General features: G+C 43.7%; 1 protein-coding gene across 2 annotated transcripts in view; it reads left to right on the top strand.

Moving 5' to 3' along the window:
* The first annotated feature begins 12,705 nt into the window (after positions 1–12,705).
* tko (technical knockout) overlaps positions 12,706–25,732 on the top strand; it is a 29,229-nt gene continuing 16,202 nt past the window's right edge. The window contains exons 1-2 of one of the 2 annotated variants that reach the window (XM_053775254.2): positions 12,706–12,799; positions 17,987–18,049. In XM_053775254.2, coding sequence (XP_053631229.1) covers positions 17,989–18,049 — 61 coding nt within the window. In that variant the 5' untranslated portion in view covers positions 12,706–12,799; positions 17,987–17,988. The remainder of the gene's footprint in view (positions 12,800–17,986; positions 18,050–25,732) is intronic. The other variant, XM_053775255.2, reaches the window with a different exon arrangement.

The raw sequence follows: 25,732 nt of genomic DNA, 5'->3' as shown, positions 1-25,732 counted from the left end.
TAGTGATGATGTCAAAAGTGCAGCAATCCCCGTTCAGTTTCCAGCAATTTGCGAGAAAGAAGCCCATGACTCTTGGCTTCAAAACTTGCCTTTTAACTGGCTGCCAAGATGCCGAAAAATGCTTAAAAATAAAGGTCCTGAAGATAAAGACGTACAAACTATGCTATTTGCTCTTAAGTGCCTGCACACTGTAGTCAAAGCATAATAGTTTTACCATCTTATGAGCAAGAGATTGCAATAACTCACTACAATGGATACATTACAAATCTTTTCATGGAACATTGCTTCCATCAGGAAGCGGTTGCCTGACTTACATCATATTAGTGCAACCAAGAATATTGATGTCATCTGTTTGCAGGAATGTAGATTGAAAGATGGAGCACCTCCACCAAACTTGCCTGGATATGCAGCTTATAACCTAAGGTCAACCAACTGTTGTGTGATGTATGTCAGAAAGAACTTGCCACAGTCACTCCTTTCCTTGCAGAGTCGAGTTAACATGCAGTATCATGGTGTCAAAGTACATGCAGGCGATTTTTCCATAAACATTTTTAATCTCTATGCCCCAGCGAACCAGCTTCGACCGGATGCTTTACCAGATCGCATCAATAGTGAACCTACCATCATTCTTGGAGATTTTAATGCCAGACATAAGAATATTGGTGGGTCTATAACAAACACCAATGGAACTAAACTAGTGAAATTGCTAAATGAGCATGATAATGTTCGAATTGTGGGCACTACTGAGCCTACTCACATATATGGTGGCATACTAGATCTGTGTCTTAGATTTAATACATCATATACGATGCATGACTCTGTCATAGTTGATGATCTTCTATCTGATCACTTCCCAAGACTAACAACTGTCAATCTTGATCACATCTCCAGCAATCAAGGAGCTAAATACAGAAGGAGGAAACTTATTCTCAAACCAGAACACAGAGACAACTTTATTAACCACTTGGATCAATGGTATAAGAATTACGAGCCCATTGGCACACAAAAATTTAATGATGATTTAATTACCACTATTGAGAGTGTTCTCACAGATCAAGTGGGCAGGAATAGGAAACAAAGACCCTCCACTATAAATAGCAATAAAAAACAATGTAAATACTATAATGATCCACAGCTACGCAATCTAACACATGCAGCTAGGAGGATTGGTAAAGCATACCGTGAATGTAGAACCCCAGACCTGCTCAGAACTTTCCAAGCTGCACTAACAAATGCAAGGAATAGAAAGGAAGAACTTGGGCAACAGGAATGGGAACAGTTTGTTAGTGGATTAAATAGGTCCACCCCTTTGAGTTTGGCTTGGAAATGTATAAATAAAATAACCAGGAAAAAGACTGGCAATGTTGCTCATCCCTTTCCTCTTGAAAAAGCAAATGACCTCATAAATGACTGGTCCAAAACATCCAGGCATGAAAACCTTCCATCTCATATTAGAAAAAATTTAGAGAGTACTTCTGAAGAAATGTTGAAACTGATTAATTTTATGAGCCAAAATACTGATGAGAGTGATTGCCTCTTTACCGAGTATGAATTAGATAATGCATTAACCAAAGGTCGATCAACTGCTCCTGGAGAGGATGGTATAACCTATGATATTCTCAGAACTCTAAGGCACGTGGCTGATAACCCTTTGTTGGCACTGTATAATCTCAGTTACATTGAGGGCGTTCTTCCTACTTCCTGGACCAATAGTCTCATTGTGCCTATCCCTAAGCCCCAACAGCCTGATACATTTAGGCCGATCTCCTTAACTAGTTGTCTTTGTAAAACTTTTGAAAGAATGATGCTTAACAGACTGTACTACAGAATCAGACACCAACTTTCCCCCTACCTCTATGGGTTCATGAAAAGTAAAAGTGTGCAGAACTGTATTTCCACCTTTCTCACTGCACACACCTCTACTAGTTTTACCACTTTTCTTGATCTAAAATCTGCATTTGATATTGCGAACAGAACCGTTATACTACATGAACTAGCCAAAATGAATATTGGTGGTAGCTTACTCTGCTGGATAATAGGATACCTGTCAAATAGAGTATCCTCTGTCCTTTACCAAGGCTTCAGAAGTGATTCTAAAGAAATGTCTTTAGGTACACCGCAGGGAGGAGTTCTTAGTCCCATGCTATTTAACATTCTGATTAATGCTCTCTTAAATGCTCTACCTGCCTCACCTAAACATATAGCTATAAGCTATGCTGATGATATCATGATCCATACAACAGGGCATAAGAAGATGAATACCATTCTTAATGAAGTTCAAGCAATTTGTAATCGACTAGGCCTCATAATATCTTCCTCTAAAACAAAGATATTAACAAGCAAACGACATCCCCCACCCATCTATTTGCAGGGTGAAATCATTAGCTACGTTAAAACTTACAGATATCTTGGTGTAGATGTACCCTTTAACAAATCCACTATACCACAACTAAACAAGAAATGCAAAGCTAGGCTAAATGCTCTCAAAGCTGTTGCTGGCTACAATCCCATACATAGCCTATGTTAGGTCCTTAATTGATTATGCTGCTCCCATGTTGATATTAGCTAGAGAAAGTTCTCTCCGACCCTTGGAGTTAATGCAAAATGAAGCTCTCAGGATTATTCTTGGCAGTCCCAGATCTACAAAAGTTCTTAACATGAGGAAGGAGCTTGGTATTTCTAGTATCAGTGATAGGATTGTTGAGATTAACACTGTACTCGGTATTAGAATGTTGAGAAACGAACCAGACACTGTCACAATGAATCTTACCAAGTGTCTAGAGGTAAATACACACAGATCTAAAGGGATTGTGAAAACGTGCAATTGCATTAAGTTTTATAACCTGCATGAACTGTATCACTGTAGGCAACAAGAGCATTTCACCCCTCCATGGAAGATGTGTTCATTTAATATCACATACCTACAAGTCCCTCCCAAGAAGCTTATTGCTAGTAATCCCTTCCTTAAATCTCTTGTTAGAGCAACTGCTCAAGAAGAAATTTCTCACCTAGCTGGTAGTAATAAGTTATCACAAGTTATATACACTGATGGATCTAAACAGGAGTCTTCTGGCAGGGCTGCATCTGCTCTTGTTGCCACCTCCCTAGTTAAGAACGATAATAAATTTGTTGAGTTAGGCATAAGAATTAACAACTGGGCGTCTACACTTCAAACTGAATTGTTTGCAATCCTAATGGCGCTAAAGCTAACCTATGATACTGAGCTTGACTCTATCATCATTACTGATTCTATGTCATCATTGAAGGCTCTTGACTCATAATGACTCCAACAACATGCTCATTGGAGAAGCCAGGTATAGATACTCAAAAATTAGGGACAAAGGAATTAATGTACAATTGCTATGGATCCCATCACACATTGGATTACTCCTTCATGATAAAGTTGATATGTTAGCCAAGAAGAGTACCCAGAAGGAGAATGTAGAATATAACTTTGGTATAACTGTGTCTAGCATTAGGAATAATATTAGGAGAGAAGTAAATAATGAAAATGATTGTTATAGGAATGCAGTTAGAAGCCTGAGTAGATCTATAACCCACTATGATAACATGAACGTAGATAAGTATGTTTATGGAGCAACTTGCAATGTGAACAGACTGACTGATGTTGTAGTGGCCAGGCTTAGGCTTGGTTACAAGTACTTCTGGCAGTTTGGGAGACACACAGATGATGATCAAACTAAATGTAAATTATGTGATCAGGCATATGGTCACTCTCTTGAACACTATGTGCTTAATTGTCCACTTACTGAGGAATACAGAGACAGACAGTATAATAACCTATGTGACATGTCAAGATATCTTATTAATGAAAATAAGATACCAGATATACTAAGCAAATTTCCTAAATTTGCTTGTAACAGATAAGTGAACTATAGATATGTAGATATAAATCCATATGTATTCCTGTTAACCCTTTGGGGCCTAGTTCCTGGGCCTTTTGTGTATCCATATGCTCTCGCGCTACCGTCCACAGGATGGATATGGGGTGCACAATAAACTAGCCACTTCGGTGGCAAAATCTAAAATCTAATCTAGATATTCTGGACACTGTTTGTGAGCAATTTTATAAACATGATTTAGCTTCAGTTGTTTTACTCTGTCTTCAACATTCAGCATATCCAACTGCTGTAATTCATTCTGGCCTACATGCTCTCTTTGTCCCAGCCCCAGGATGAGTCTTACGATTTTGTTCTGGGTGATTTGCAGTCTATCTTTCAGTTTTTTGTCAAGGCAGAGTACCATGAAGAGCAAGCGTAATCCATATGGCATTGTATAAAGGCTAGACATAGGGTCCTGCGAGCCTCAGTAGGTTGACACTGTGCGTGTCTATACAGGAACTTCAGTCTGGCACTCGCTTTCTTTAATACACTGTTCCCTATCAATTCTCCTGACATGCATGGGTCAAAGGGGATTCCCAGATATTTTGCTGATGAAACCAAAGTGATGGGCTCCCCATTACACTGGACATTAAAATTATTTACCCTTCTCAATTTGTTTCGTGCCAAAGATAATGGCTTCAGTTTTCCCGAGGTGTAATGATAGTTTGTTGTCTACTAACCATTTGCTGCAGGACTCCAGTTCCAGTGTTAAAACATTAGCTATATCTTGTGGGTCTTTCCCTGACACTAACAGAGCACTGTCATCTGCATACAGTAGGAGTTTGCACTTGACACTGATAGGCATGTCATTGACATGACATAAGAATAATAAGGGACCCAGAATACTACCTTGGGGAACTCCACATGCTATCGGCAGGGGTTCTGATTCCGTTTTGTTGATTTTGACAATTTGTCTCCTGTTGCTAAGGTAGGACTTAAACCAGTCTACAGAACCTATACCGATAGCTTGAAGTTTCTTACATAATATATTGTGGTTGACAGTATCGAAGGCCTTTTGCAGGTCTAAGGTTACCATACCTATGAGGTTCCCCTTTGACATTTCAGTTCTCAGGTAATCCATAAGATTAATTAGGGAGGTGTCGGTTGAGTAAGATCTTTTAAAGCCCGATTGATAGCTATGGAGAATGTTGTCATTAAGGTACTTAACTACTTGAGAGTACACCGCCCTCTCTAGAATTTTGGATATTATACTAAGTATACTAACAGGCCTATAGTTGCTTACATCAGACCTACTATTTTTCTTGAAGATAGGAGTAACTCTGGCCTCCTTGAACCCATCCGGTACGGTATTAGTGGTGATTGATAGATTTATTATGTGAGCAATAGGGATTGACAGTTCAGAAGCACCATCTTTTAGGAACTTAGACGGGATGTTATCCGGGCCAGTGCTCTTAGTTGGGTTTAACCTGCTTAGTTCTTTTTGAATAAAGTCATGAGATACACTTACTAGTTGACAACTGTTTGGGGTTACCCCTTTGACTCGACTCAAGAAATCGTAATGACACGATTGCAAACAAACCATACCCCCGGCCGGGATTGAACCCACGGTCATAGAGTCTCAAAACTCCAGCCCGTCGCGTTAGCTGGTCTAGTGGCTAACGAGACGGGCTGGAGTTTTGAGACTCTATGACCGCGGGTTCAATCCCGGCCGGGGGTATGGTTACCCCTTTATTGGTATAGTATGTTTGAAACTTATCAGAGTCTGTGTTAAAGGTATTTGATGCAGCTGGTAGTTTACTTACTAGTGTTGATGCAACAGATGTGTAGAAGGAATTAAAGCAATTTGCCACCTTAGATGTTTCGTGGCATACCTCGTTATCGATAGTGAGTACTATGTTAGACCTATCTACTGGCTTATGGCTATACCCCAACTGTTTTAGTTGTTGCCAGAGCTTTCTGGGGTTATGCTTATACTCTTCAATTTTTGAGCAATAGTGCTTTGCCTTTGCTCCTTTTATAAGTCTCTGCACTCTTTTCCTCACCCTTTGAAATTCATTTAGTGCTGCAATATCCTGCAATATCCTTAATGGCGATAAGTATATATATCCCCAATACATCTTGAGGCCAGCAAGAAGGCATAGGCAGAGGCCAGGATCTCCTGACGGTCCGAAGGGTCAAAACTTTCCCCATCTCTGCCACAGGAGCCTCTTTTTTTTTTTTTTAGATTTATAAGAGCCACTGACAGCTCATGTCGTATCGAGCCTTGACTCTCTATGTACGGAGAAGAGACAGTGTCCAAAGGTGTGTAATGAAAGAAAAGGGTAAGATAAGATAAGATGGAATTTTTAACCCAGAGAAGGGTTAGCCGTCCAGAATAACCGAAGAAAGTCAGTGTGTCATCAAGAACTGTCTGTCCTATTTTCATTGTGGTCTTTAAATCTTTTGGGTGCCATCCACACCAGTCCACTTCTTTCTTCGTTGGGTTTATGAGGACCACTGACAGCATAAGCCGTAATACCAGTCCACTAACACTCAGTTACCTACTTACTGCTAGGTGAACAATGCCATCAGGTTCAGGTGTAAGGAAAAGAGAGAGGAAACAACGTTTCTGCCCATGCCAAGGATTGAACCACGAACAGTGTGGAAGTGAGTGCGTTGAAACTCAGCCACTGGACATTGTGATAACTATATTGGGTTATTATAATCTATAATCACCTAAACCTGTGTAATTGTACCTCAATAAACTTACTGACCCCCTCTCTTAACTAATCCCGTGTAAGGAAAGGAGCGAATTTATAAACAACAGCCAGCAAGGTTTTAAAGACAAATCTGCTAGATTTGCGAGGTGTTCGATACGGTGACTTACAAGAGTCTGGGGCAAAAAGTAGAGGAACAGGCAAGGGTAACGGAAAGCACTACAGTGAATCAATGAATACTTAACAGGAAGAAAACGATAGGTTACTGTCTAGGAAGTGTCGGAGTGGACGAGGATGATACGTGAAGTTCCGTAAAAAGTCAGTACTTAAACCAGTACTGTTTCTTGTGTATAATACGACATGACAAGAAATCGAGTCAGGGGTGTCCGTGTTTGAGATGGCATAAAACTAATGAGAAGAATATAAACAGGAGCTGACCAGGAAATACTACGACACTGGAGGATAGAAAGTGCAGAGGTAGAAGAACCAAACTTGACGATTATTTTTTTTTTATTATCACACTGGCCGATTCCCACCAAGGCAGGGTGGCCCGAAAAAGAAAAACTTCCACCATCATTCACTCCATCACTGTCTTGCCAGAAGGGTGCTTTACACTACAGTTTTTAAACTGCAACATTAACACATTAACATTCTATTCAAGATTGATGGACTGACCACATCGACTCAAGGTTGAGGGACTGATTACCTCATTCTCCTCCTGTTCTTCAAGATTCTCCTTTGTATGGACTGATGAAGCCACTGTGTGGCGAAACGTTTCCTCAATAAAGATACCCAAGAGTTGCACATGTGTCTAATTTATCAACATGTCGGTTCTCTGAACCATTCATCTACATTAACACCCCTCCTTCAGAGTGCAGGCACTGTACTTCCCATCTCCAGGACTCAAGTCCGGCCTGCCGGTTTCCCTGAACCCCTTCATAAATGTTACTTTGCTCACACTCCAACAGCACGTCAAGTATTAAAAACCATTTGTCTCCATTCACTCCTATCAAACACGCTCATGCATACCTGCTGGAAGTCCAAGCCCCTCGCACACAAAACCTCCTTTACCCCCTCTCTCCAACCTTTCCTAGGCCGACCCCTACCCCGCCTTCCTTCCACTACAGACTGATACACTCTTGAAGTCATTCTGTTTCGCTCCATTCTCTCTACATGTCCGAACCACCTCAACAACCCTTCCTCAGCCCTCTGGACAACAGTTTTGGTAATCCCGCACCTCCTCCTAACTTCCAAACTACGAATTCTCTGCATTATATTCACACCACACATTGCCCTCAGACATGACATCTCCACTGCCTCCAGCCTTCTCCTCGCTGCAACATTCATCACCCATGCTTCACACCCATATAAGAGCGTTGGTAAAACTATACTCTCATACATTCCCCTCTTTGCCTCCAAGGACAAAGTTCTTTGTCTCCACAGACTCCTAAGTGCACCACTCACTCTTTTTCCCTCATCAATTCTATGATTCACCTCATCTTTCATAGACCCATCCGCTGACACGTCCACTCCCAAATATCTGAATACATTCACCTCCTCCATACTCTCTCCCTCCAATCTAATATTCAATCTTTCATCACCTAATCTTTTTGTTATCCTCATAACCTTGCTCTTTCCTGTATTCACCTTTAATTTTCTTCTTTTGCACACCCTACCAAATTCATCCACCAATCTCTGCAACTTCTCTTCAGAATCTCCCAAGAGCACAGTGTCATCAGCAAAGATCAGCTGTGACAACTCCCACTTTGTGTGTGATTCTTTATCTTTTAACTCCACGCCTCTTGTCAAGGCCCTCGCATTTACTTCTCTTACAACCCCATCTATAAATATATTAAACAACCACGGTGACATCACACATCCTTGTCTAAGGCCTACTTTTACTGGGAAATAATTTCCCTCTTTCCTACATACTCTAACTTGAGCCTCACTATCCTCGTAAAAACTTTTCACTGCTTTCAGTAACCTACCTCCTACACCATACACTTGCAACATCTGCCACATTGCCCCCCTATCCACCCTGTCATACGCCTTTTCCAAATCCATAAATGCCACAAAGACCTCTTTAGCCTTATCTAAATACTGTTCACTTATATGTTTCACTGTAAACACCTGGTCCACACACCCCCTACCTTTCCTAAAGCCTCCTTGTTCATCTGCTATCCTATTCTCCGTCTTACTCTTAATTCTTTCAATAATATCTCTACCATACACTTTACCAGGTATACTCAGCAGACTTATCCCCCTATAATTTTTGCACTCTCTTTTATCCCCTTTGCCTTTATACAAAGGAACTATGCATGCTCTCTGCCAATCCCTAGGTACCTTACCCTCTTCCATACAGTTATTAAATAATTGCACCAACCACTCCAAAACTATATCCCCACCTGCTTTTAACATTTCTATCTTTATCCCATCAATCCCGGCTGCCTTACCCCCTTTCATTTTACCTACTGCCTCACGAACTTCCCCCACACTCACAACTGGCTCTTCCTCACTCCTACAAGATGTTATTCCTCCTTGCCCTATACACGAAATCACAGCTTCCCTATCTTCATCAACATTTAACAATTCCTCAAAATATTCCCTCCATCTTCCCAATACCTCTAACTCTCCATTTAATAACTCTCCTCTCCTATTTTTAACTGACAAATCCATTTGTTCTCTAGGCTTTCTTAACTTGTTAATCTCACTCCAAAACTTGACGATATGTAAAGTAAAAGAACACAAGTGCAACTAATGTGACATTTTACTGTGGCAACGACGAAGCTCATGGAGAGCGAAACGTTGCCACAATAAAATGTCACATTAGTTGCATTTGTGTCCTTTTACTTTACATACTGTCGGTAATTCTACCAACATATACATAAACCTGATGACACTAGAGGACAGAAGATCCAGAAATAGAAGAACCAAACCTGACGACACTAGAGGACAGAAAGTCTGGGGGTAGAAGAACCAAACCTGACGACACTAGAAGACAGAAGATCGAGGGATAGAAGAACCAAACCTGACGAATCTGAAAATATCTTTGTAACTTGTCATGAGTTAGTTTAAGTTTAATATGTTTATTATGCACCCCATACCCATCCTGTGGGCGGTAGTCAAAAGATTACAAAGGTAACTTGTCATGACTGTGACTAGATCTACCTGGAGTTCATTACCTTTGTAATTTCGCTATCATATCTTTGGGGTCCAGTCCCTGGACCCATTATGTACCTCTGTAATCTTTTGACTACCACCCACGGGATGGGTATGGGGTGCATACTAAATATATTAAACTAACTAGAGGACAAAACATCCAGGAATAGAAGAGCTAAACCTGACGACACTAGAAGACAGAAGGTCTAGGGATAGAGGAACTAAACCTAATGAGACACTAGAGGACAGGTCAGGGATGACTTAATAACACGTACAAAATACTGAGAGGAATTGACCAGGTGGACAGTAAGTCAGAGGCAAGTCTCGGGTACACAAGGACACAGCTGAGAATTAAAAAGACAAACACACACAAATAAGTTATGTAGGTGTTACGAAGCATTTCTTTAGCTTTAGAGTGGTCAGAAAGTGGAACGACCTAGACAGCGAAGTGGTAGACGCAGGATTCATGCATAGCTGTAAGAATAAGTATGATAGGGCTGTCGCGCCAGCAGAAGAGAGTGAACCCAGCAGTGGCCAGCAGAGAGACAGGGGCCAGGAGCAGAGACTCGGCCCTTGCAACCACAAATAGGTGTGCTGAAAATGATATAAAATATCGACAAGTTGATGAGTAAGACACTTGTGCAGCAGTTGGGTATCATAATAAAGATACACAAATAGGTGAGAATGATAACGCCTTGACCTGAGTCAACAACAACAAGCTTTATAAAAACATATAAGTGATGTATGGCGTCCTGGCCAATTACTGCAAATAAATTTTATTTATTTATTTATTTACTTATTTATTTGAACATGATGCACAGAAGTACAAGGAAATACAGTGGTTAAGTGTAACATGCCAAAGCCCCTTGTATGCAGAGCATTATGGGCAGGCTTAAAATTAACTTAATAAGATTAACTAAGCATTATTATTATTATAATCAAAGGGGAAGCGCTAAACCCGGAGGATTATACAGCGCCTGGGGGGGGGATGTGGAAGGCATTCAGGCTTAATTTGGGGAACTGGAGCACAGATCCAATTCTCTAAATCAAGAGCCCCTCACCAACATCAAGGAACCTTCCTTGAGGGGATTAACTAAGCAATGATATATTCAATGGTAAACATTGTTGTAAACAGTTAACAATTAAGCACAAATGAGAATTTCAAGACAGGTCATATGGTCATTTACTGTGTTTCTGAGCATTCAGTAGAATGGAGTATTCTGTTAGGTAATGTAATTAAAAATAACAAAGTTTGATTGGGTCACAGGTTAAACATTTATGAGATACAACTATTCAGTATTTATTTGGTTGTGGGTGAGTAAGTGGTTTTTAAGAAGAGACTTGAATTTATAAACAGTGTTTCTTTTATATTCACAGGTAATGAATTTCAGATTTTAGGGCCTTTTATGTGCATTGAGTTTTTGCATAGTGTGAGATGGACACGAGGAACATCAAAGAGTGATCTGTGCCTTGTGTTATGGTCATGTGTTCTGTTGAGGTTGGCAAGATGTTTGAGGGGAGGGTTAATATCAGAGTTAAGTGTTCTATGTATGTAGTAGGTGCAGTAATAAGTATGGATGTTTTGTATGGTGAGTAGGTTTAGTTTTGAATATTGGTGGAATGTGCTGCCTGTAGTGGGAATTTGTTATCATTCTGACTGCAGCCTTTTGTTGGGTAATTAGTGGTCTGAGATGGTTTATTGTTGTTGAGCCTTTTGCCCCCTGAAGCTCACTGCAAGTATTGAGAGAGGCCTTCACACTACTAAGGCAAAAGTAGAGGTCGAGTTCCTCCTCAGCCTATTCAGTAAGTAAGTTTATTCAGGTACAGATACATATAAATACAGTTACATAAATTATCATACACAGCAGCATATGTATAGATTACCCACCAGGTTAACCCAAAAAAAAGAAAATGTCAGTCAAAGTTACTTATTTCCATTGGGGTCCTCACAAGGACACCAGTGGAAATGTCACTTTGGCTTTTTTTTTGTTATCCTGGTGGGTAATTTACACTATGTATGGTAATTGTACTTATGTGTACCTGTGCTTAACTAGATTTTTTGCCACCGAAGTGGCTAGTTTATTGTGCACCCCATATCCATCCTGTGGACGGTAGCGCGAGAGCATATGGATACACAAAAGGCCTAGGAACTAGGCCCCAAAGGGTTAACAGGAATACATATGGATTTATATCTACATATCTATAGTTCACTTATCTGTTACAAGCAAATTTAGGAAATTTGCTTAGTATATCTGGTATCTTATTTTCATTAATAAGATATCTTGACATGTCACATAGGTTATTATACTGTCTGTCTCTGTATTCCTCAATAAGTGGACAATTAAGCACATAGTGTTCAAGAGAGTGACCATATGCCTGATCACATAATTTACATTTAGTTTGATCATCATCTGTGTGTCTCCCAAACTGCCAGAAGTACTTGTAACCAAGCCTAAGCCTGGCCACTACAACATCAGTCAGTCTGTTCACATTGCAAGTTGCTCCATAAACATACTTATCTACGTTCATGTTATCATAGTGGGTTATAGATCTACTCAGGCTTCTAACTGCATTCCTATAACAATCATTTTCATTATTTACTTCTCTCCTAATATTATTCCTAATGCTAGACACAGTTATACCAAAGTTATATTCTACATTCTCCTTCTCGATACTCTTCTTGGCTAACATATCAACTTTATCATGAAGGAGTAATCCAATGTGTGATGGGATCCATAGCAATTGTACATTAATTCCTTTGTCCCTAACTAACCTTACTTACTTTACTTACTTAAACAATAACAACAAATAATTACATGGTACAACACAGTTTTTAAAAGTCCATTTTATATATTTAAAAACTTTTTTTTTTCATTTTTATCCTTCAGTAATATCGCCAAAATACAAAACGCGTTATGTAATGATATATGTACTAATTATTCTTGCAGAATTAGGAGGTATTATATTTTTTAAAAGATTACAAAGGTGTGTGTGTGGAGCAGCTGATCACATATCAACATTACCTGTGAGGAGCTGCACCGTGTATGTCCACTCAACACTAATTAGTTCCATTATTACCAGGTATATACCTCCATTACTCACCCGTATCGTCAGAGTAATGACCGACACTTGGGAAAAAGCAAAAATAATTTGTGAATTGTAGCTGAGGTGTGAATGCCATTGTTATATTAAGGCCCGTCTAGGAACCTGGTTTCATAACCTTGAGTTGTAACTCGCTACTTTTATTGTATATGTGCTTCACCTAGGTCATTAAGGCTGCAGTTCACCTGTTTATTAACATCAAAAATACTCATAATACCTAAAATAACGATTAAAATAAACTGTGTACTTAAATGCACAGCTGGGGAGGTTTCATGACTCGAACGGCAATAAACCACTAAACTTGACTTTCCTGGGTTACTCTGGTTTAGTAACTCTCCGGGGATGATAATTCTAATAATCTTGTTGTTATGCCTTGGATTAACACAGTCGTATATTCGCTAAAAAAAGAAAAAGTGGGACAAATCACAAGGTCAAACAAATTTCACCCATCTTATTTGATTAGTATATTGGCTTTGTGAAAGTAATGGAAATTGTATTTTTTTTACCGTGTTAGGTTATCCTAGGTTAAATCATAATAATACTGCTACTATGTCTGTAAACCATTGTGCACCTAATATAGTCAGTAAATCACTTAGAGTTTTTTTTTTTTTTGAGTTATCTTAGGTAATCTACACACATGCTGCTATGTATGATAATTTATGTAACTGTGTTTATGTGTACCTGTACCTGAATAAAATTACTTACTAAAAAAATATACTGTCTGTAAACTCGTATTAGGAGGCCTGGTCACAGACCGGGCCGCGGGGGCGTTGACCCCCGGAACTCTCTCCAGGTAAACTCCAGGTATTCATTATCATTTTAGTATTAGCTATGAAATGTCAAAATCTCCTTGACTTAAGTCGTCATATTGCTCAAGGAAGGTTCCTTGATGCTGGTGAAGGGCTCTTGATCTAGGGAATTGGATCTGTGCTCCAGTTCCCTGAATTAAGCCTGAATATTTTCTGTTCCCCCCCACAGGCGCTGTATAAACCCTACGAGTTTAGTGTTCCTCATGATAATAATAATTAAGTCATAAAATGTTATCTCTTTTACATACAGAAGAAAATTATTTTGGTTAGATTATTAGTCTAGATGGTTAGTAACTCAGATGACCCAAGAAAGCCAGTCAGTTTGGCTTATTTCCATTGTGATCTCTTCTTCATTTTTTACAGGATGTGAATTACAACAGTTGTTTAACACCCAGGTACCTATTTACTGCTAGGTGAACTAGAGCAACAGGTGTAAAAAAGCATGCCTAAGGTTTCCACTCTTTGTTGGTTTGAACTTGGGTCCTTCAGTTGTGAGCTAGACACACTGTCACTTGAGCTATGAGCCTCATATGCAATATTGCAATTTTTAAATTCTGAAAAGAATTTACTTATGCTGTATATATATAATACTGTAAAATGTCTACGCTGAATAAAAACCAACTAACCTTACCAACTAAAGATTAACTGCAACTGTAGCTAACTACAACTAAGTGAGCTTTGTACTGTTGTTTGACAACAACCATCCTGGGAGGCTCAGTACTATCATCCTCTCATAAGAGCATGAAACAGAAGACTTTTAGATCCTTTGCACTCTAGGGGATCTTGATCTAAGGAATTGGACCTGTTTTCCCTTCCCTTGGAGCTAACCCACTTGCCACTCTTTCCACAGGTGCTGAATGACCCTTAGGGGTTTAGTGCTTCTCCATAACAATAATGCTCTGGCTGAATTGCTGGTCTTGTCTTTTTCTGTTGTCTCTATGACCCATTCAGGATTAGAACATGTTTTTGAATATGTTTATAATAATAATTCTTCCTCTTGAACGTGTAAGATGACAAGTAAATGTTGCAAATTTGTATCTACATACAGTATTTACTTATCTTTTGCTTTCCTGTGTACAGCGGAACCTCGGTTTTCATGATTAATTCGTTCCAGAAAGTCTGACGAAAACCGAATTGTACGAAAACTGAAGCAATATTTCCCATGAGAAATAATGTAAATCCAGTTAATTCATTCCAGACACCCAAAAATATTAACAAAAAATGCATTTTATAGAGAATAACTATTGTTTTCCATACAGAAAACAATGAGAAACGAATATAAATGACTAATGAAATGGATAAATGAATATTTAACAACACTTTTCCCTTTATTGAAGACTCTTGTTGGCATATGGAAGATGGCAAGGAGGGGAGAGGGAGGAGAGGCTATTGTTTGGAAGGGGAATCCCCTTCCATAAGGGCTTCAGGTATCAAGGCTCTATCTGGGGTTACTTCCCTTCTTTGTCTTTTACTGGCACTAGGGCCAGCTTGAGAGTCACTGTACCCCTGTCACACAAAAAATCTGTCCAGAGAGGTCTGTTTTTGGTGTCTCTAAGATTTGCTTAAAATGGGACAAGGCATTGTCACTGAACATGTTGGAGATGGCTTGCAACAGCTTTGTTAGGGTGATATTTCTCCACTTTGCAGACATGTTCTTAACCCTTTGAGGGTCGGTCATGTACACGTACGTCTTAACAGCCAGGATCAGTCACGTACTTATACGTGTAAATTCTAGTGCCTTCAGATATGGTGGAAGAAAGCTGGTAAGCCTAAATATGAAGAAATGAGTCTGCAGGGTCAGTGTGCACAGTATAAAAAAAAAATCCTGAAGCACGCAGTGCATAATGAGAAGAAAAACTCCGACCATGTTTTTGACTTTGCAGTGTATTTTTGTATGGTATTTGTTTGTATTCTCGTTTTCTTGGTCTCATAGGCTGGAGGATATTTCATAGAAATAGAGATGATTTTGATTGGTTTCACGATGAAAAGTACCTTGAAATTGAGTTCAAAGTAGCAGAAATGTTCAATATTTGCCGATGTTCAAGAGTAAATAAATCATGCCACGTGTCCAATGCACATCAACTGGTGAGTCTAATATTCTTTCACAAGTGTGCTGATATTATTTATATCGTTTTTACAACAATGCAGTAGTCTGCATAACAGTAAATCTTCTATTTTTTTGTGAGAATAAAAATTCAAAATGGAAAGTAAGAGTAATATAAGAGGGGCCTGGAGATGTGACTAATGAACAGAGAAAATATTATTTTAGTGCCAGGAATGTCTGTCTTGTTTATTCTGGACCCTGGTTTCGAAATTGGCATCTTTTGAAATTCGTGTGAAATTGGCCAAATTGCCAAATACTGACCACTTTATTGGGTAGTTGAAATTGGTAAAATGGGCAGTTTCATGTACTCAGTCGATAGAACAAATGGAGTTCTAGCGAAATAGCTATGATTTTAGTCCACTAGAACATTGGAATTGGCCAAAAATAGGGCTCAAAGTGGGTGAAATTGCCGATGCGTAAATATCGTCAAGACCGCTAACTTTGCAAAAGCGTAATTCTGTAAGTTTTCCATCAAATTTCATGCTTTTGGTGTTATTACAATCGGGAAAAGATTCTCTATCATTTCACAAGATTTTTTTTTTTCTAATATTTTTTGACCCCGAGTGGGAGTTCAGGAAGGCACATTCTCCCCCCCTCTCTTCCTCCTCCTTTTCCTCCTTCTCTGAAGCAATTTACTCGGCTGCAATATGCTGCTGTTCGAGTTGAAGGTGTTGCAGCTCTTCAGTGGTTAGCTCTTCCCTGTGGTCATCCACCAACTCTTCCACATCCTGGCCACTCACATCCAACCCCATGGACTTCCCCAAAGACACAATAGATTCTACAACAGGCGTAGGGTCGTCAGGGTCAGCCTCAAACCCTTCAAAATCCTTCTCTTGGACACATTACGAAATGTTTTGGCTGAATGCGCGGGGTGATGCTCACTCAACGATAAACAAAGGCAGACTGAGTCACTCGGCTCTTGAGTGGCCAAGTGATGCAGGTGGGCAGGCGGACACGTTTGGTACGGACCATTGCCAACTCTACGAAAACCGAGGTGATGTACAAAAACTGGGACAAAATTTCGACGGAAAAAGTCGTCGAAAACCGAATCCTACGAAAACTGGGGCGTATGAAAACCGAGGCTCTACTGTATTTTTTAATACATTAGTAATATTTTTAATATTTTTAATATTTCCTTTTTAATGTAGGAGGCCAGGTCTTGGAGTAGTCTGTAGAGACAGTGATCCTTGAAACCATTAACAAATAAAATAGGTCCTAGGTTAAGACTGGGCAGTGGGAACGATGACTTCACAGAACCATTAACAGATATAACAGGGGAGCTGACCTGAGACTGGGCAGTGGGAATGGTAATTCCACAGAATCATTAACAGATATACTTAACAGAATGGCTGATCTGAGACTGGGCGGTGGGAACACTGATTCTACAGAACCATTTACAGATATAACTGGGGAGGCTGGTCTGAGACTGGGCAGTGCAAACCACAGAACCATTAACAGATATAACAGGAGGGCTGGTCTGAGACTGGGAAGTGGGGATGATGATGATTCCCAGACCCTTATTAAATACAATGGGCATGATGAAGCATCAAAGTGTAGTGGACACCTGTCGATGAATTAAAGAAACCCCTATTCAAACGTGATTATGTCTCATTTTCCCAGGCAGTGTATAACCCCTCCAGGTTTTAGTGCCCCCTCAATGAATGTAATAATAATATAATGAGAAAACTCACATGTAGAAAGAGAAACCGTTTACAGTGTGTGTGTGTTTTGACTTCTGAGATCTTCCGTCTGAAGATCTCAAAGACTGAGATATTCATTCTCTTATTACATTGTTCTTGTTTTTATGTGGCTTTCTTCAGTTTATAACAGGTATGTTTCTAGGTGCTGTACTACAAAAGGTATTTAGTCTTTTGTCCTTCAATCAACTTAGGTTTAAAGCTGTCCCTTTATTACTAAGAGATTTTTAACTCAAATTTCATATATTTAGGTCCCTTCAAGGAATCTTGATGCTGGCAAAGGGCTCCTGATATGAAAAATTGGAGCTACCCTCCCTTTCCTCAGATCAAACTTGATTATCTCCTATTCCCCAGGTGCTGCATGACATGGTTGAACACTTTCCTATAAATAATAATATGTATGATATAATCCACAGCTGTAATAGGACATAATTAGCTGCATTCTACAAGTTCTCATTTTTGCGCATTATGGGTTCACATCCACAATATATTATATGTACAGTACATATTGTTTTATTGTGTAGATATGGTGTTTGAATTTTCTTTCTTTATATAGGCATGGCATTGAGAAACCTGGGAACGGCCTTATCAAGGCTGTCTCTAACTACCATCGCTAGAGGTGAGTACTGTATTACATATCACATAGTGCATATATTTACTTATTTGTATTTAAAAGAGCAATGCTATGGTCATGGCATCTTGTCTTCGGTATTCATTATAGTAAATTATACTAATAATTTTTATTTTGGGAAGTACATGTAATGTATAAAGGCCTAGCTGACATCAGTGACATGCTACTGTACAGAAAGCCCCTTGTTATGCAGAGCATTTCAGGCAATTTAGGTCAGTTTTGTCCCCAGGGTGTGACTCACACCAATCCACTAACACATAAGTACATATTTTACTGATAGGTGAACAGGGACAGCAGGTAGTGTTTAGCACATACAACACAACCTCTTGGATTCTGTACTAGCTGTCTATCAGTGTTTGCGAAGAAATGTTTTCTAGGTGTCCTCTTTGCACCACCTTTTGTAGTTTGCAATTGTGGTCTCTCGTTTTGCGTTGCCATTTGAAAGACATCTACTCGATCTGTTATCCTGTACAGTACCTCTACAGTGTTACCCTGAGTTTCGAACTTAATCCGTTCCAGGAGCTAGTTTTAAAGTCGAAATGTTCGAAGCTCGAAGCAATATTTCCCATAAGAAACAATGTAAATACAATTAATCCATTCCAGAAACCCAAAAATATTCACAACAAAATACATTTTATAGAGATTAATTATAGTTTTACATACACACAACAAACATACATAATACAATTAGTAATAGATATATAAACATTTAAATAAACATATAAAATAACATTTTTACTTACCTTTATTGAAGATTGTTGATGGCATCTGGAAGATAGGGAGGAGGAGTGAAGGAGCACTTATTGTTTGGAAGGGAAATCCCCTTCCATAAAGACTTTAGATAACAAGTCATTATCTGGGGTTACTTCCCTTCTTTAAGATTTCCCTAAAATGGGACATTGTTCTGAGATGGCTTGTTTCAGTTTGCTGATGGTGATATTTTTCAGCAAATGCCTGCACCCTGTTCCACACTGCACAAATCTCCTTAATATCTGAAGAAGGCATCATCCACCACCACCACCAATACCACCACCACCAATACCACCACCAATACCACCACCACCAATACCACCACCACCAATACCACCACCACCATCCACCACCAATACCACCACCACCATCCACCACCAATACCACCACCACCACCATCCAACCACCACCACCACCATCCAACCACCAATACCACCACCATCCACCACCACCATCCACCACCATCCACCACCACCACCCACCACCACCACCATCCACCACCATCCACCACCACCACCATCCACCACCACCACCATCCACCACCACCACCACCCACCACTACCCACCACCACCCACCACTACCCACCACCACCCACCACCACCACCACCATCCACCACCACCACCACCATCCACCACCACCATCATCCACCACCACCATCATCCACCACCACCATCATCCACCACCACCATCATCCACCACCACCATCATCCACCACCACCATCATCCACCACCACCATCATCCACCACCACCACCACCATCCATCATCACAGTGAATTAATTGTGAAATGTTTAAACGAGTGCACAGGTTAGTGTTCACTCAAGCATAAACAAAGCCAGACTGGCTCATGACGCCTGCGCGGAGGACAGGGCAGGCACGGGCAGGCGGACAGGTCTGGTACGTGGTTCAAAACATAGGCACATTCTATACTCGGGACAAAATTGGTGCGAAAAAGCGGTTGAAACTCAAAGCGTTCGATAGCTGATGCGTTCAAAATTCGGGGTTCCACTGTATATGATTATTTGTATCTCATCTCCACCTATGATCCTGTTTACCAGTCACATATTTCCATTACCTTCAGTCTTTTTTCATAATTGATATTTTTAATTCTTAATAGACTTAGTAGAATAGGAGTATTATTTTCGTTTATGGACAGTAAGTCATGAAGGATCTCTCACTGTTCATTAAAGCAGCTTGTTTAGAATCAGTTAAGTGATAATAGATATGAAGGCTTTCACAATGTCCATTAAACCAGGCAATTTAATTAAATCATTGGTGGTTTTATTTCTCCCAGTGTAATTAGGATATGTTTTAAGTAAGGCTCACTTTGAATACCTTACATAAAGGAGCAACATACCAGAAGTACAGTAGTTACTTGTGGTCATTGGCTTGCAAATAACAATTTTAAAACTATGAAGTACTGTAAGTCTTGTGCCACAAAATTTTCCATCCTAAATATTTCAGAACTCAGTCACTACTTGGATGTACATATTGGGCTTTATTCTTGTTAAAGGACTTAACAGTATTGCATAGGTGAAAATTACAGGGAAGTAGTTTTCTGGTATTAGTTCAGTCTACAGTATAACAATAACAAGTGTTTCACAACAGTTTGTGCTTTATAGTGAAATAAAGACTTGGTGAATAATAAGATGTGAAATGTCTGATAACCAATCAGATGGTATAAAATATTTTATATCTTATTATACATCAATAAGCTTATCAGATATCTTAATTAACCTAGGATTGTGCATGGAGATCTTTGGTAAGGAAGGAAAGGGAGTGTGTGTGTTTTAGGAGAATTTTAAGAAAGGATGGCCCTTCAGGGAATTGGAACTCCTTTCCCTCAATCAAATCTGACTGCCTCCAGTTCCTCTTCCCATGACCCCCTATGAATTAAGCACTCCCATCATGAATACAGTAACAGTGGGTAAGGATGGAAAAAAATTTAAAGGAGGAAGCATTTAGAATTAGGAAAAGATGAATTATTTGTTTGAAAAGGAAAAGTGTGAAAATTTGGCAGTTGAGAAGTGGAGAAATTTTGGGGGCAGGCTTTTTAAAACAAAAATTGAATGCATCGGCTGTGTGCTGTTATCCTATTCTGTCATAGTTATGTAGTACGATCAGCAGTGAGTTAATGTTATGTTTCATACTGCATCACACAGGATGGTCTTCTTGTATCAGGTGATGAACTCGACCAGCCTGAGTTGTGACTTCAAGTAAGGCACTATCACTCCACTCTGCTCTCCACCATCACTCCACTCTGCTCTCCACCATCACCCCACTCTGCTCTCCACCATCACCCCACTCTGCTCGCAACCATCACCCCACTCTGCTCGCAACCATCACCCTACTCTGCTCGCAACCATCACCCCACTCTGCTCTCCACCATCACCCCACTGCTCTCCACCATCACTCCACTCTGCTCTCCACCATCACTCCACTCTGCTCTCCACCATCACCCCACTCTGCTCTCCACCATCACCCCACTCTGCTCGCAACCATCACCCCACTCTGCTCGCAACCATCACCCTACTCTGCTCGCAACCATCACCCCACTCTGCTCTCCACCATCACCCCACTGCTCTCCACCATCACCCCACTCTGCTCTCCACCATCACCCCACTCTGCTCTCCACCATCACCCCACTTTGCTCTCCACCATCACCCCACTCTGCTCTCCACCATCACCCCACTGCTCTCCACCATCACCCCACTGCTCTCCACCATCACCCCACTCTGCTCTCCACCATCACCCCACTCTGCTCTCCACCATCACCCCACTCTGCTCTCCACCATCACCCCACTGCTCTCCACCATCACCCCACTCTGCTCTCCACCATCACCCCACTCTGCTCTCCACCATCACCCCACTCTGCTCTCCACCATCACCCCACTCTGCTCTCCACCATCACCCCACTGCTCTCAACCATCACCCCACTCTGCTCTCCACCATCACCCCACTGCTCTCCACCATCACCTCGCTCTGCTCTCCACCATCACCCCACTCTGCTCTCCACCATCACCCCACTCTGCTCTCCTCCATCACCCCACTCTGCTCTACACCATCACCCCACTCTGCTCTCCTCCATCAACCCACTCTGCTCTACACCATCACTCCACTCTGCTCTCCACCATCACCCCACTCTGCTCTCCACCATCACCCCACTCTGCTCTCCACTATCACCCCACTCTGCTCGCCACCATCACTCCACTGCTCTACACCATCACCCCACTCTGCTCTTCACCATCACTCTGCTCTCCTCCATCACCCCACTCTGCTCTCCACCATCACTCCACTGCTCTACACCATCACCCCACTCTGCTCTTCACCATCACACTGCTCTCCACCATCACTCCACTATGCTCTCCACCATCACTCCACTATGCTCTCCACCATCACTCCACTCTGCTCTCCACCATCACTCCACTATGCTCTCCACCATCACTGCACTCTGCTCTCCACCGTCACCGCACTCTGCTCTCCACCATCACCTCCCTCTGCTCTCCACCACCTTACTCTGCTCTCCACCATCACTCCAGTCTGCTCTCCACCATCACTCCACTGCTCTCCACCATCACCTCCCTCTGCTCTCCACCACCTTACTCTGCTCTCCACCATCACTCCAGTCTGCTCTCCACCATCACTCCACTGCTCTCCACCATCACTCCACTATGATCTCTAAAATCACCCCACTCTGCTCTCCACCATCACTCCACTCTGCCTCCCACCCACACTCCCCTCCCCTCCAACACTCCTCTCCCCTCTCCACCAATATTCCCCTTCCCTCTCCACCAATATTCCCCTCCCCACTACCAGCACTCTCCTCCCCCCCACCAACAGTCCCCTCCCCACCAACAACAATCCACTCCCAGCACCGACACTCCACTCCCCACCACCAACACTCCCCTCCCCTGCCACCAGCGCTTCACTCCCCCACCACCAACACTCTACTCCCCCACATCCAACACTCCACTCCCCCACCACCAACACTCCACTCCCCCACCAACAACAATCCACTCCCAGCACCGACACTCCACTCCCCACCACCAACATTCCCCTCCACCACCACCAACATTCCCCTCCCCCACCACCAGCACTTCACTCCCCCACCACCAACACCACTTCTCCATCCCCAACACTCGACTCCCCCACCGCCAACACTCCACTCCCCCACCGCCAACACTCCACTCCCCCACCACCAACACTCCACTCCCCCACCACCAACACTCCACTCCCCCACCACCAACACTCCACTGCCCCACCACCAACTTTCCACTGTCCCACCACCAACACTCCACTGCCCCACCACCAACACTCCACTGCCCCACCACCAACACTCCTCTGCCCCACCACCAACACTCCCCTCCCCCACCACCAACACTCCTCTCCCCCACCACCAACGCTACACTCCCCCACTACCAACACTCCCCTCCCCCACCACCAACACTCCTCTCCACCAACACTCCTCTCCCCCACCACCAACACGCCCCACCCCCCCCCCCAACACTCCCCTCCCCCACCACCACCACTCCCCTCCCCCTACCACCAGCACTCCACTCCCCCACCACCAACACTCCGCTCCCCCCCCACCAACATTCCCCTCCCCCACCACCAACACTCCCCTCCCCCACCACCAACACTCCCCTCCCCCACCACCCACACTCCCCTCCCCCACCACCAACACTCCGCTCCCCCACCACCAACAGTCCCCTCCCCCACCACCAGCACTTCACTCCCCCACCACCAACACCACTTCCCCACCACCAACACTCCACTCCCCCACCACCAACACTCTTCTTCCCTCTCCACCAACACTCCTCTTCCCTCTCCACCAACACTCCTCTCCCCCACCATCAACACTCCACTCCCCCACCACCAACACTCCTCTCCCCCCACCACCAACACTCCTCTCCCCCACAACCAACACTCCAGTCCCCCACTACCAACACTCCCTCCCCCCACCACCAACACTCCTCTCCCCCACCACCAAAACTCCACTCCCCCACCACCAACACTCCCCTCCCCACCACCAACACTCCCCTCCCCCACCACCAACGCTCCTCTCCCCCATCATCAACACTCCACTGCCCCACCACCAACACTCCACTGCCCCACCACCAACGCTCCACTCCCCCACCACCAACACTCTTCTTCCCTCTCCACCAACACTCCTCTTCCCTCTCCACCAACACTCCTCTCCCCCACCATCAACACTAAACTCCCCCACCACCAACACTCCCCTCCCCCACCACCAACACTCCTCTCCCCCACCACCAACACTCCAGTCCCCCACCACCAACACTCCCTCCCCCCACCACCAACACTCCTCTCCCCCACCACCAACACTCCACTCCCCCACCACCAACACTCCCCTCCCCACCACCAACACCCCTCCCCACCACCAACACTCCCCTCCCCCACCACCAACACTCCCCTCCCCCACCACCAACACTCCCCACCCCCACCACCAACACTCCTCTCCCCCTCCACCAACACTCCACTCCCCCCACCCCAAACACTCCTCTCCCCCACCACCAACACTCCACTCCACCACCAACACTCCACTGCCCCACCACCAACACTCCACTGCCCCACCACCAACACTCCACAGCCCCACCACCAACATTCCACTGCCCCACCACCAACACTCCACTGCCCCACCACCAACACTCCACTGCCCCACCACCAACACTCCCCTCCCCCACCACCAACACACCCCACCCCCACCACCAACACTCCCCTCCCCCACCACCAGCACTCCACTCCCCCACCACCAACACTCCGCTCCCCCCCACCAACATTCCCCTCCCCCACCACCAACACTCCCCTCCCCCACCACCAACACTCCCCTCCCCCACCACCAACACTCCCCTCCCCCACCACCAACACTCCCCTCCCCCACCACCAACACTCCGCTCCCCCACCACCAACATTCCCCTCCCCCACCACCAGCACTTCACTCCCCCACCACCAACACCACTTCCCCACCACCAACACTCCACTCCCCCACCACCAACAATCCACTCCCCCACCACCAACACTCCACTCCCCCACCACCAACACTCTTCTTCCCTCTCCTCCAACACTCCTCTTCCCTCTCCAACACTCCTCTCCCCCACCATCAACACTCCACTCCCCCACTACCAACACTCCTCTCCCCCACCACCAACACTCCTCTCCCCCACTACCAACACTCCAGTCCCCCACTACCAACACTCCCTCCCCCACCACCAACACTCCTCTCCCCCACCACCAACACTCCACTCCCCCACCACCAACACTCCCCTCCCCACCACCAACACTCCCCTCCCCCCCCACCAACGCTCCACTCCCCCATCATCAACACTCCACTGCCCCACCACCAACACTCCACTGCCCCACCACCAACACTCCACTGCCCCACCACCAACACTCCACTCCCCCACCACCAACACTCTTCTTCCCTCTCCACCAACACTCCTCTTCCCTCTCCAACACTCCTCTCCCCCACCATCAACACTCCACTCCCCCACCACCAACACTCCCTCCCCCCACCACCAACACTCCTCTCCCCCACCACCAACACTCCACTCCCCCACCACCAACACTCCCCTCCCCACCACCAACACTCCCCTCCCCACCACCAACACTCCCCTCCCCCACCACCAACGCACCACTCCCCCATCATCAACACTGCCCCACCACCAACACTCCACTCCCCCACCACCAGCACTCCACTCCCCCACCACCAGCCCTCCTCTCCCCCACCACCTACACTCAACTGCCCCACCACCAGCACTCCACTCCCCCACCACCAACACTCCACTCCCCCACCACCAACACTCCTCTCCCCACCACCAACACTCCTCCACCACCAACACTCCTCTTCCCCACCACCAACACTCCACTCCCCCACCACCAACACTCTACTGCCCCACCAC

This window comes from Cherax quadricarinatus, chromosome 11, assembly GCF_038502225.1.
Source record: "Cherax quadricarinatus isolate ZL_2023a chromosome 11, ASM3850222v1, whole genome shotgun sequence".
In the NCBI taxonomy this organism is placed as follows: domain Eukaryota; kingdom Metazoa; phylum Arthropoda; class Malacostraca; order Decapoda; family Parastacidae; genus Cherax; species Cherax quadricarinatus.
This window is presented reverse-complemented; position numbering and strand designations above follow the sequence as displayed.